The sequence below is a fragment of the Talpa occidentalis genome, unplaced genomic scaffold, assembly GCF_014898055.3.
Source record: "Talpa occidentalis isolate TD23 unplaced genomic scaffold, MPIMG_talOcc4v2.1 talOcc4.8, whole genome shotgun sequence".
Classification (NCBI taxonomy): Eukaryota; Metazoa; Chordata; class Mammalia; order Eulipotyphla; family Talpidae; genus Talpa; species Talpa occidentalis.
Genome location: NW_023605194.1, coordinates 23,404,777 through 23,417,897, shown reverse-complemented (window position 1 = coordinate 23,417,897; position 13,121 = coordinate 23,404,777). Strand labels below are relative to the sequence as shown.

General features: G+C 33.2%; 1 protein-coding gene across 5 annotated transcripts in view; it reads left to right on the top strand.

Annotated features, from left to right (window-relative positions):
* The window catches only part of LCOR (ligand dependent nuclear receptor corepressor), a 121,988-nt gene that overhangs the window by 69,577 nt on the left and 39,290 nt on the right, over positions 1-13,121 (top strand). For all 5 annotated transcript variants that reach the window (XM_054690305.1, XM_054690308.1, XM_054690306.1 and 2 more), the window contains exons 4-6: positions 4,771-4,903; positions 9,317-9,604; positions 12,221-12,314. In XM_054690305.1, coding sequence (XP_054546280.1) covers positions 4,771-4,903; positions 9,317-9,604; positions 12,221-12,314 — 515 coding nt within the window. The remainder of the gene's footprint in view (positions 1-4,770; positions 4,904-9,316; positions 9,605-12,220; positions 12,315-13,121) is intronic.

Here is a 13,121-nt window from a genome sequence, read left to right as displayed (position 1 = left end):
AAAGCTCCCTTCTGGACCTCACTGGTGGTGTAGGGATTAAGTCTCAGCTTTATCGCTGTGATGGGGTGGGCCCACCTTGGTGGCCTTAGTTTGATCCTACAAGGAGCTCACCCACATGGCACAGCAGACCTCACCAGTCTTGCCTGTTCTGCTCCCTACTCTGTCTCTGGTGAATCCTTTCACCCCCCCTGAACCTCTGGCTAACAATCAAGCTCATTTGTATGTATGTATGTATGTATGTATGTATGTATGTATGTATAAATAAAATCTTTTAAAAATTAAAAAAAAAAAAAAAGAAAGCTCCCTTCTTCGTTTAGCTTACTTCATTACAGTATAGTCCAGGTGCAACAGGCTAAAAGTACTGGGCCCAGTTGCCCTGTACCAAGCTTCATTCATAAGGCAGTGGTGCCATGCCTTATGAATTGCTTCCAACTGCCTGCCTACTAACTGTTGTGTTAGCTTTTTTAGCAAGTCTTCCATCCATTATAGAGTACAGATGTTACTCACAGAAATGGTTCACCGTCCCATCCTCAGTTCCAGTGCAGTGTTACAAAAGATATTCTGAAGGGAGGGGCAGATAGGCAGACCTTAAGAACAGAAAATGCTAGCTCTCCTAAGGCAACTGACTTTATTTGGAACAGAACTTGCAATAAAGGTGTTGAAAATAAGTAAGGGGTCTCCCTAGTGGCACAGGGGGTTAAGCACAGCACTGTGAAGCTATCCACAGCCTCTGGAGTTTGATCCCTGGCCTGCAAGGGAGCTTGGCACAGCAGAACTCTCCTGTCTCGCCCGCTGCTCCCCTCAGCAGTGCCTGTTCTGTTCCCTACTCTGCCTCTGGTGAATCTTTACACCCTCTGCACCTCTCTGGCCTGTACCCCAGTTCTTGTATGCATAAATAAATAAATCTTCAAAAAAAAGTAAGATCTTTGTGACAGTTAAGAAGAAACAGCTAGCTTCATGATACTGGTAGCTACAAGTGGAAATGGCAGGCCAGTTAGAGATCCAGATAAAAAGATAGTTAAGAAGAACCCTGCTAGGCAACATGGATGGCGCTGGAAGGGATCATGCTCAGCGAAATAAGCCAGAAAGAAAAAGAAAAATACCGGATGGTCTCACTCATAGCAGGAATCTAGAAAACTTAAATAAGAGGCCAGGATAAAGAATAACTATAAGAAAGTAAAAATCAAAATCAACAAACAACTATGAACCAGAGACACTCTGTGGGGGGTGGGGGGCGGGGAAAGGAAGGTTTGGGGTCAAAATAAGGGGGTTGCAATTGTATGGGGAATATAAAAATAAAATTAAAAACTCAAAAAGAAAAAAGAAAAGAAGAACCCTGCTAGGGTTTGAGCAAGCTTCAAAGACTGACATTCTCCTTTTGCAAAGAGCCCCCACTTTATTGTATCAGACTGTGGTGCAGTTTATTCCCAGGGAATGACAAAAACAGTCAAACAATGAATGAAGGCTCACAGCTCCATTTCATACCATTTCAAGGCATATAATCCAAAGTCTTATAAAGGGGAGACCAAAGAAAGAAACTGCCAAAGAGGGGTCCATCTGGACCCACAGCCATGCCTGGTGAACAGGGCAACTGCATGTGCTCAAAATAATATCCTCTGAAAAGTGATACCAGAGATTGAACACTGCTGCGGAATAGACTTTAGTGAGCTAGAGATAAAGAGGGACATTTGCTAATGATGAAAGGATCAATCTGTCAAGAAGATATATTTATATATCCTCATCTAACAGAGCCTCAAAATACATGAGACAAAATAATACAGAATTGAAGGGTGAAATAATTTAGTAACAGTTGGACAGTCCACTTTAAATAAGGGATAGAACATCTAGACAGAAAATAGCAAAGGCGGGAGACTTAACAATTCTGTAAATTAATTAGATCTAATGTACATCTGTAGGACATTCTACCTAACAAGTGCAAAATACTCATTCACAAATGCATATTTGAGAATATTCTCCAGGAGAGACTATATGGTAGAACATATATTTTTTTAAAGATTATTTATTTATTTATTTATGCATACAAGAGCTTGAATATAGGCCAGAGGTTCAGGGGGATGAGAGGATTCACCAGAGACAGAGTGGGAAACAGAACAGGCAGATTGACTGAAATACACTGCTGAGGGGAGCAGTGGGCGGGACAGGAGAGGTCTGCTGCCCCATGTGGGTTAGCCTTTATGACTAGTGATTTTTCAAAGGAAGTTCAACCACTTCCTTATACCAGATAAAGACATTACCTTGAAATGAATGTAGACCTAAAAGTAAGTCCTAGAACTATAAAACTCTTAGAAGAAAACATAACAAATCTTCACAAACTTAGGTTAGCAAATAGTTTTTGAGATACACCATTGTGCAAATGTAAAAAAATCAATTGGAATTCATTAAAATTAAAAACTTTCATACTACTAATAGCAGCATCAATGAAGTGATAAGATTATTCACAGATGGAAGAAAATATTTGCAAACTATATCTGATATAGGCTTATACCCAAAATATGTCAAGAATACTTACAACTCCACAACAAAAAATGTAGTCTGACCAATTAAAAATTGGGTAGGGCATGTGAATACACATTTCTCCACAGAAGATATTTAAACATATGAAAAGAAAAATATTCAACATAGTAGACATTAGGGAAATGCAAAGCTAAACCACAAGATACTGTTTCTTATGTGCTAGGATGGGAATAATAAAAATGTGTACAAGAATGTGGAGAAATTGGAACCCTCATTGCTGTTAGGAATATAAAATGGTCCTGCTTTGGAAAATTAATTGGTTCTCAAAATGGTAAACAGAACTAACATAATCTAAATATAACATAATTCCATGTATGTGGAATGTCCAGTATAGGCAAGTCTTTAGAGACAGAAAGTATAATGGTTGCCTAGGTTTGGAGCAAAGAGGAAAGTGGAGATCGACTGTAAGCAGGTTTTCTTGGGGGAATGAAAATGTTCTAAAATTAGATCATGGTGATAATTCCTACTGTGTGTATACATTAATGGCCTTTAGAATTTTGTACTTTAAATGGGTGAAGTGTATGGTGTGGGTTTTATAGCAATAAAATTATTTAAAATCAAAACAAGCATGACTATAATTGCTGTGAACCACTTGAAAGTAATCTGTACATTACAGAGTCCCCATTGATAGAAATTGGTTAATTGATTTTAAAAGGAACATGCCTCATCTGTCTTACTAAGGCTAAGCTGGTTACTCTGTGTTACTTTAGATTAAGAAGTAAGCCTGAATGCTGCATTAAAAGTGAGTTAAGTGTAGATATTCTCTTCAAAGCCTGATTTTAAACTGACTGAATGTGGGACTGAGGCGTTTAAGTATACAATTGAGGATTTCAGTGGACTCTTTAATATCTGTTCCTAATACTTTTATATGTTAAATCTATATAAAAGGGATTATTGTATTGCTTTATTATAAAAAGTTAATTTTCTTAATAATTTCTGCTGTCCATAAAGAAGTGTTGGCAAATACAACTAATAAAGGTTTTTGTAATGATTTGCAATTAAGAAAACTAAATTGTGTGGCAAATATATCTTATATAGAAATATTAAGGCATCATTGTTTTAGTTTGAGTATGCAGTTTTTTATATTCATTTACAATATACAGTTGATGCTAAATGTGCCATTGCAAAATACATATTTTGTATAAACATACGTACAAAATACAAAGACATACTGATGGCAGTTTGAATGATCGGGAAATCAGAGAAAGCAGGTCACACATATCATTGGGTATATTTAAAATGTTCAAGGAAATCTTTTGTGGAGTATGACATGCCTTCACTGTCTTGTTTAACTTCCCGTTTTAGTGCCAAAATATGTCCCTGTTTTTCCATTTAGAATATTTGCACCTTTCCCATGATACAAGTAAATGCACATGTTGATGCATCATAGTGATTTGAAATAAGTAGTATATACCAGAACGTAAAAGACACACTCTGCACCACTTTATACTCTTTATTTTCTATTATCATACTTTTCTATTTATTTTTTAGCAACATGAATAGAAGTGCAAAGCATTGTCAATCTAGTTCCATTCTCTTGCAATCTGGAGCAGGTTCTGAGTCTTTGGGATGACATTAGTGCAGCATTTTGAAATTTTTTGACCAGGACCCCCATGTTTATGTTAAAAGCATATTCAAGTGTGAGTGTATTTGTGTGTCTGTATTCTGTGTGTGCACATGTATGCAAATATATACACACATACACAAGTTTAAGAGAGACCAAAAAAATTTATCTTTTACTAGTTTTGACTTACTAAATTCACAACCCACTTTAAGATTTAAGAATTAAGAATTCAGATCTTTTCAAGTTTTACCTTCTGATGGCCCTTTAGAAATGTTTATTTTTGAGTCTGATGAAGTTTTATACTAGGAGGACAAACACAGTTCTCAAATAAGATTTGGGGTTTAAGGTATCATCAGAGTTGAGTTGGCTGTGAACTATTGATTGCTATAGTGTAACAGTATTTTCTGATGCTTAGGGACATGTTCCCCTCAAATACTTACAGAGTTTAACTGTAAATTAAAAAATGTAATTTAAAAAATGGGTTAAAAACCACCCAAAGTATATTTTTATTCTCACTTTGCTTTTTATACTTTTGTAGAGTTTTTAAATACTTATATTAAACTCACTTGCCTTACCGATCATTAATATTTGCCTTTGATTTTGTATCTGTGCTTTATGGTATTGAATGGGGAAAGATTTTTGTGCAAATATTTTACCAAATATTTTTGCAGGGACACTTAGTCGGTCTGGATGAACCAGCTTCGGGAGCTGGGCAAGAAGCTCTGCTTAAACAAGAGCAAGCAAAAATCATTCGATTCGAGAGACAAGCAGAAGAATTCCTCAATGCAGTCTTTTATAGAAAAGGTTGGTTCCAGTGAAGAGTTGACATTTAGCACCTGCTTGTCTTCTATTAATCTCCTTAATTTCAATATTTTGCAAAAAAATTATTTAAAAATTTTCTCTTTACTAATAATATACCTTATATTCCTTTTGCCAAGTTATTGATAAATTTGGAATAGAGTAAGGCAGCCCTTCCCTTCTGTTGGCTCTGAAGTGATGGTGCCTTATGAGTGTAATAGTTCTTAAAATTATAATGAAAGTCTGAAAATTGTGTAGACTTGGTAGAAACTTTCTTTTACATGACTAGTTACTATTTTAATTACTGATAACCATAAAAGTTATTTCTTAAAATTAGATTTTTCTTCTTAACATAGTCTTCTTTAACTAAAAATGTTTTAATTATTAAATTAGAGGGGAAAATTTCTATGTATTAAAACTCCTATACATTGAAGTGGCATTTAATAACATCACCTCTTGGGTTTTTCATTTATTCTCCCTGAAGCTTATATTGATTTGTTTTATATTTCTTTTGAAATAAAAATATTTTTTTCCAATCACAGCATGTTGGGGTTTGTAAGTTCTTCATGGAAGCATTAATTTCTTTTTTCTATACATGAAGCATAATTGCCATCCACCAAAATTCTAAGTAGATTTTTATTTCCTTAATTATACCTCCCCTTTAGTTCCAAGTTGGAGGTTATTATGTAACAGGCTCTAAAAATGTTTTCTTCAAGTTCCTGATAATCCTGAATATATTTAATCTTCAATGACTCAGAGATACCACTTTTTAAAAAAAAGTTGTTACATTCTAGTTGATATCTCTCACTCCTCTGTAAATTCTCTCCTACCCTCTAAAGTTGAAGGGTATAATGTCTGTACACTGGTTAAAAGTCTGAGAAATACTGATGGTAATGAACTGGTTAAAGTTGAAAACCAGCTTTTCCTTAATATGATACTGCCCAATAGTTGGGCAGTATCAAAGGAAATATGAGATGAAGTGTCATAAAATTAAGAAATGCACAAGATTATTGTTTTCAGTGGCACTATTTTTTCTCATTCAATTTCTTCCATCAGATCATGCTGCAGAATTAAATCTTTTAATATGTTTTTACTTCTTTTTTAATGCCCTCTGACGGAAAGCTCCCAAATGGGGTACCCATTAAGCATCCTGAATTCCAAATTGCTATTATGTTCAAAATAGCAATTTTTAAATCTTAGGTATGTTCGATTATTTTATTGAAGTAAATCACCTTTAAAGTATAAATGGTTGATTAGATCACTACTTTTCATTAACCAAAAGATCTTTACAGCTCCTGCTGCTACTCTCCTTTAGAATTTTACTGGGTCTGGAGTCTAAAATTATATAGCAGATTTCATTATCCGAAAAGAGGAATTCCTCTCCCTAATTTACATGGAGGAACTATTTTTCATCTACTCTTTGTTTAGGAGTTAATAGTCATAAGCAGATTCCTAAAGAGAATTCCACCTACTAGTACCATCCTTTGTCATGGAGAAATAACATTAAAGTTCTTATTAAGTTTCCTTATTTCAGAATTAAACTTTAGGACACATAATCTTTGACAGGGAGGAATTCTTATTTTGTAATTAATCTCACTAAAGACTTAAAGAAATGAGAATCCTCTAAAATAATGTGTAGTTAAAGTTGTATATATGTCTATATATTTGTTTCTGATGCTTAGGAAAAGAACTGTGGCTTTGCAATTGGAAGTTTCTTCCTCCTTGCTTTATGTATTAATACTGTTGATGATGTCTCAAAAAGATAGGTATTCATACTTTTCAAATTAATACAGAAGATGCTTAGTATCCAGAGATATGACAAGCAACTTTGTCTATGTGGAATACTTTGTTTTTAATAGAAAATTTTAATTTATTCCTTTATGTCCACATATTGCAAAAAACTGAAATTTTGTGATAAACATCTTTAAACACTTCTAAAGCAGTGTGGTTTGGAGTAAAGGTCATGTATAGAACATTAAAATCTGGGTGAGAGTTTTCATCAAGGGTTACCACTCTATATACCCATTATAATTATCGTAATTGAGTATGAAAAGGTTACTGTCTGTTAGGTAGAAAAATAGATGCAATAAAAATAGACTTTTGTGATCAGGGACTCTAATAAAGTCTAATTTTAACAACCATATACCTTCTATAACTATTATAATCATTTCTTTTCAGCTTACTTTCTTGCTTGTGTTAGAAAATTTGACACTTTCCTAAGTTAGATTTACATTAAAACTTACAGGTGGCTTTGATGTAGCATTTACATGTTTTTTTCTATAGTTTCAATTTAATCTGACATTGTTTTCACTTGACTGGATTGTTCATGTTCCCCTAAGCATAGCTATGTTTAGAGATACTGTTTTTCAAATAAGTGGAATAATGAAATATGTTCAGGAAACTTTCAAAAGATGTGGAAATTCAAATGACAAAATTGCTGTTGGTTCATTAGCATAAATCTTGTCTCATAGTTGCATTCATTCAACTGAGGCAAAATATGCTGGAGGCATTTAAAGCTCAAATGTAGCCATTAATGGTCTTTCTCCTAAAATCTTTTATGCCTCACAAGTCTTTACTTACTAGTGTAGTTATAACAGGCCATCGCATAAATACTTCATTTTGTTTCATATTTGGAAACTTTGTGTTTTCTATGTTTCCCAAATTTTGAGAGAATAAAAAGATACACCAATATATTAAATTTTGAAATTCTAGTCAGTCTTTCATTTGGAGGGAAACCAGTGGGTAAAGAGATTTTAAAAATAATGTATGGCTAAGATATTTATTAAAACATAATAGGAACTATTGTCAGTGAATGTAACTTCTTAACCTTCCCTAATTGAACATACTTTTTCTTAAACCATCTAGCATATTCATAGTTTCTATTTATACAGTGAAAGCTTAGGGTTAGAAGTACTATTTTAGTAGAGCAGAAATACTATTAGTAGAGTAAGCCTTGCTAAAACTGCAGAGAAGTAAATATTCTGACCATTTTCTGGTATGAATATTGTCCTTTAAGGACAAAATTCTGTTGGTAATAGTTCAGTGAGATTTTGATATGTTTGCTTGTTAAGAAGATTTTAATACTAAAGAGCTGATTTATAAATCAGCATAAATCCTTACAGCTCCAAAATAGTATGTGTAGACTAATTTACCTTCTTATAGTTAACATTTAAAAGACTAAGGAAACTGAAATTTTCTGATAACCATCTTCAAACACACTTCTAAAAAAAGTATGCTGTGGAATAAAGGTCATAGGTGGAACATTAAAATCTGGATAAGAGTTTTCATCAAGGGTTACTACTAAACCATCTAGTCAAATTTGAAGAGGGCATTGACTATTTAGGTCAAGCACACCTTCCTCATTTGTTCTTGAAAATTAAATAAAAAGCTTATTACTCAAATAATACGAATGTATACTTTACACCAAATGAGATTAGGTGCTGAATATAGAGAGGTAAATTTTCAATAACCATAGACTCCCTGATAGTATGGTAATAAAAGGTGATAATAATATATTTATACGGTACATTTCCCCTTTATTTCATCAAACCATTTGACCTGTAAGTCTCCTAGTGGTGAAAGTTCTTTGAGTTGGTGAATTCATATGGTCTTTACTTTTAAATTGACATTGATTAGAAATTGATAACTTAAGTGTTTATTGTTTAACCTAGCTCTCTGTTTAGTGGTTGAAAGCAAATATTTAAAGGACTCCTGGAAAATATATGGATGTTTAAACTCCTGACTCAGAGACTGTAAAGTTGTAGTCCCCTGACCATCAACACTTAAAAACTTACTAGAATTTCAAGTTCATGAGCTTAGTTTAGAGATGCTGAATCAGTAAAACTGAACCATCAATTTTTATAAGCCCTCAAAGTGGTTCTGATGAATCACTGAATGTTAAAACTATTGCCCCAATATATCATGGATCTTAATATTTAAGTATTTACTTTCTAATTTTGGTATGCCTTTAGTCTTTAACAAAAAGCAAATTAAGTAGCCATTAACTAAATAATCCATTCAACAATTTAAGGAGAAATGAATAAGGAATAATCTAGGGAAATCAGAGGTGATCTATAGGTGGTAAATAGGGGGGTAATTTCATAAGAGAAGGGTTTTGGGATTTCACTATCAGGTAAGTAATTTTTGCCCATAAGAGACACTCTTTGTTATCCCTTTATTTGATTTCATAATCGGTGGGTATGGGTATGAGCAGGGAATATGTAGAAATAAATTTATGAAAAATTTATTTTTAAAATCTATGACATATAAGGTTAGAGATGAACAATGTAATTATGAGGGAATACTATTTTAGGATAATGTATTTTAAGGAAAAATAAAATGAAATTTTGTGTTTGCTTGAAAGCTGTCTTTTTTTAGTACATTGTCCCACTTTAAAAGTAAATAAATCTTTGTTCGCAGACAGTCCCTGGGTCTCCGACCCCAATATTCCCCTAGTGGCCCGTGAGATCATGCAGCGAATGATCCAACAATTTGCTGCTGAATATACCTCAAAAAATAGCTCTACTCAGGACCCCAGCCAGCCCAATAGCACAAAGAACCAAAGCCTGCCGAAAGCATCTCCAGTCACCACCTCTCCCACGGCTGCAACTACTCAGAACCCTGTGCTCAGCAAACTTCTCATGGCTGACCAAGACTCACCTCTGGACCTTACTGTCAGAAAGTCTCAGTCAGAACCTAGCGAACAAGGTATGGTTTGATGTCAAGGTCTCCTCTGTCCAGTCAGAATTCTTTAATTTGGGGAGAAGAAATTATCAGCAAGAAAGGCACCAGTATCAATGATAGGATTAAATAACATTGTGATTTGTGGGTCTGATGTAACTAATCAGTGAAGGAGGAGTGCAGCTATATTAGTTACCTTACCCATCAGTACACAGTGATGATTAATGTACCACCCAGTAAAGTTAGGTGGTTACAGTTACTGTACTTTAAGTTACTTGATGTTTATATAAACTTTCCAAAGTATTGTCATAGCCATTGTTGTTAAGAGCCCTATGAGAAAAGTTTTTCAACTCTTATCCATCATTGTTGTAGAATCAGCATTTATCGGAGAAATAAATGTGCTTGTTAGGTAGACGATACTCTGCAAATGAGATCATAAGGCAAAAACACATATTTCCATAAAAAAAAAACCTAAGGTTAAAAATAAAGAGAAGACAAACACTTGAAGTTAAGTGCATTCAGTATTTTATAAAAAATAGAAAAACTTGCATACCTTCACTGTATTATAAATTAGAGTATTTCCAAAAGATAACTTTTTGGTAAGAATCCTAATTCATGAATGAAGAGGTTAAGGGGTTTTCAAATTTCTTGAGTCTTTGCAAAGTTTACCCTCTTAGATAGTATTGCTCCTTTTGCTTTGTGATCTCATTTTATCTTTTATTTTAACAAAGATGAATTGAACATTGCAACTCTATTGTTGTTTGTACACTATAAATTGGTGATGTCTGAAATTTTATTGACATAGAAATCTCATGAGAATTTTGCAGAATGGTTATGAGATGTGTGGACTTACTGGTGAGAAATAACTTTATTTTACAAAATATAATTCTTAGATTTATGAAAGGACTTTCTTTGATTTATTATAAGTAATTTATAAAGAATTTACATAATGGACTGGCTTTAGTTGCTTATTAAAGAATATAGTTTCTGAAGTTTTCCTTTGAGGTTTTTTTCTGTTTCTGTATAATGAACAGCAAGCAAAATTTCTAAGTTCTAAGAAATTATCAAAAAGGAGACTACCTAGTTCACATTGATCAGTGCATCTTTGGTTACTTCTTACTGGTCTATTAAGGATTGTTTACTCTTTTATTGAGGATTGGTGACTTTTGTTAAAAATCTTTCTACTCTAATTATTTTATTAAAAGCTTTGGGTTTGCAATAGGAGAATAATAGCATAGAAACTGTATTTATAGTATTAGTAATAGAGATTAACATACAAAAATTCCACTTAGTCTAATTTAACTTCTTTTAGTTATTGTTGTCTCAGAGCTTATGTTTGACAACATACACTTTATCAAAAGAAATTTGAATTACAGACTTCAAATGGAACATTTTTAATGAATTTTACTGAATTTTCAGCTTAAATCATAGTGATTTTCATTATTTAAAGTATGTTGTCTATTTAAATTAATTTTCATGTCTTTAATATTATCTTTGGTTGGAAATATGTTAAACAGTGCATTTGCTTGTTAGATATCCAAGTGGGTTAGATGTCTAATAAGATACTTGCTTGGTTCTATAAGATTACAATTTTATGTTTTAGAAATAATTAGTAAGTCTAAATGACAGCATTTACTCTGTGAGAGTGTGGGCTTTCCTTTAACAGCCCAATATAGGACATTATAATGTCAGACATAAGTCAGAAGTAGGTTCCATACTAAGGTAGTTTTTAACATTAAGTACATAGTAGATCTTTTCTGCTGGCCAACTGAAAATCAGTGGCATATGTCAAAGGGGGGAAAGCCTGTTCTGATATGAATTTGTGATTTGATCTAACTTCAGTAAACCACAGTAAAACCTCTAAATTCTCCTCAGTATCAAGACTATTTAATTCTTCTTTCTTAAACTTTGTCCACCAATTTAGAATTGCTTGTGAATAAAAAACCTTGCCTTCATAAATTTCACAAAGTGACCTTTGTATCTCTGTAGATGATTCTAAAAGATTATATCCAAATACACAGTTTTTTCATTTGTTGTTTTTTGTTTTTTGCAAATGAGTCTAAAAGAGTATTTAGGAGCCTTACAAATTACAGAGTTAAAAACCAATTCATCTTATGGACTGTCTCATATAGTATATGTTTGTAATTCATTCATAAACTTACTATTTAAGAAAACACTTGTATCTAAATCCAACTTTTATGTGCTTTTAGTGTTTTGTGTAGACTTAGCTCTTTACGGATATGGTTTTGTGGTTTGTATGCCATTGTGGCCTTAAAAACTCACACTTTAGGTAAATTTAGAAAATGAAGTCTAACAATTCTTATTGCAAGACCCCCATACTATCTAGACAGCTGTTTCTAATATCTTACTTCATCTTAACATCTTTGTGATATGCCTTTTGCCCTATTAATAAAATATTTAACCTTTGTAGAGACTAGATACAATAAACTTTGCCAATTTTGCATTGCTTCAGGAGGGGGAAAAATCCTGATTTTTATTAATGAATTGATTTCATATTTCAAGTATATGACCAGTGTATCTACTTAGTTGGCTAGGTCTACTGTTTTGTCGTTTTTAGCCTATTTGATTCACACTTAACTCCTACTTTTTCATATCCTCAAGTGTTTCTTTGTGTCTCTACAGACGGTGTACTTGATCTTTCCACTAAGAAAAGTCCATGTGCTGGCAGCACTTCCCTGAGCCATTCTCCAGGCTGCTCCAGTACTCAAGGGAACGGGTAAGGGAAAACATTTGTAGCCTTCCAAAGCTTTCTAGAGAACAGTTATCAAGAGCAAATCCAGTCTCCCTTACATGTTTTAAAAATCCTTCAGAATAACACTCTTAAAGGTGAGCTTTTCTAAGATGACTTTTAGTCCATCAGTCAGGTAAAAACAATATGTGAGATATAGAATTGGCTAGTATAGATCAATTTAGTATAGACAACAAATAATTAGGAAGACGCAAGAATATCTTTGGACTTTTTGTTGTTGAGAGTGTGGAAGTGTAAAACGCAGCCAAAATAATTTCAGAGTGCAGATGTAAAGGCAGTATTATGTGTTCTAAAGTTGTTGAATGAAAATTGAACTCCTGTGTGTGTGTGTGTGTGTGTGTTTTGGGGGAATGGTGTTTGGTTTGTTTTTTTTTTGTTTTTTTTTTCTATTTGCTTTGTTTGTTGATTTGAACTGCAATTTTAATTGTGTGGCAGTTCAGAAAATGTGATTGTATGTTGTTTCTTTTTTTTTTTTTAAGTAATTAAGACTGGTTGTAGTTTGTGATGGTTAACCAACTTATACTGTCAAGGCGCTATTCCATCCTCAGTTTTGATAACTCTTAGAACACGAAAGTTTCTCATCACTTAATTCCACAGTGTAAGAATTGTCTAATTCTCCATCTGTGTATACATAGTAACCATTTAGAAAAGTCATTAATGAAAATATTTAGCTGCCATATTGGGAAAGAATTTCCATAAAATTGTGTTGTGACTAAAAATTGACTTCATCTAGATATGAAAGATTAATTTGATAGCTTAGTTTTTAAATTTATT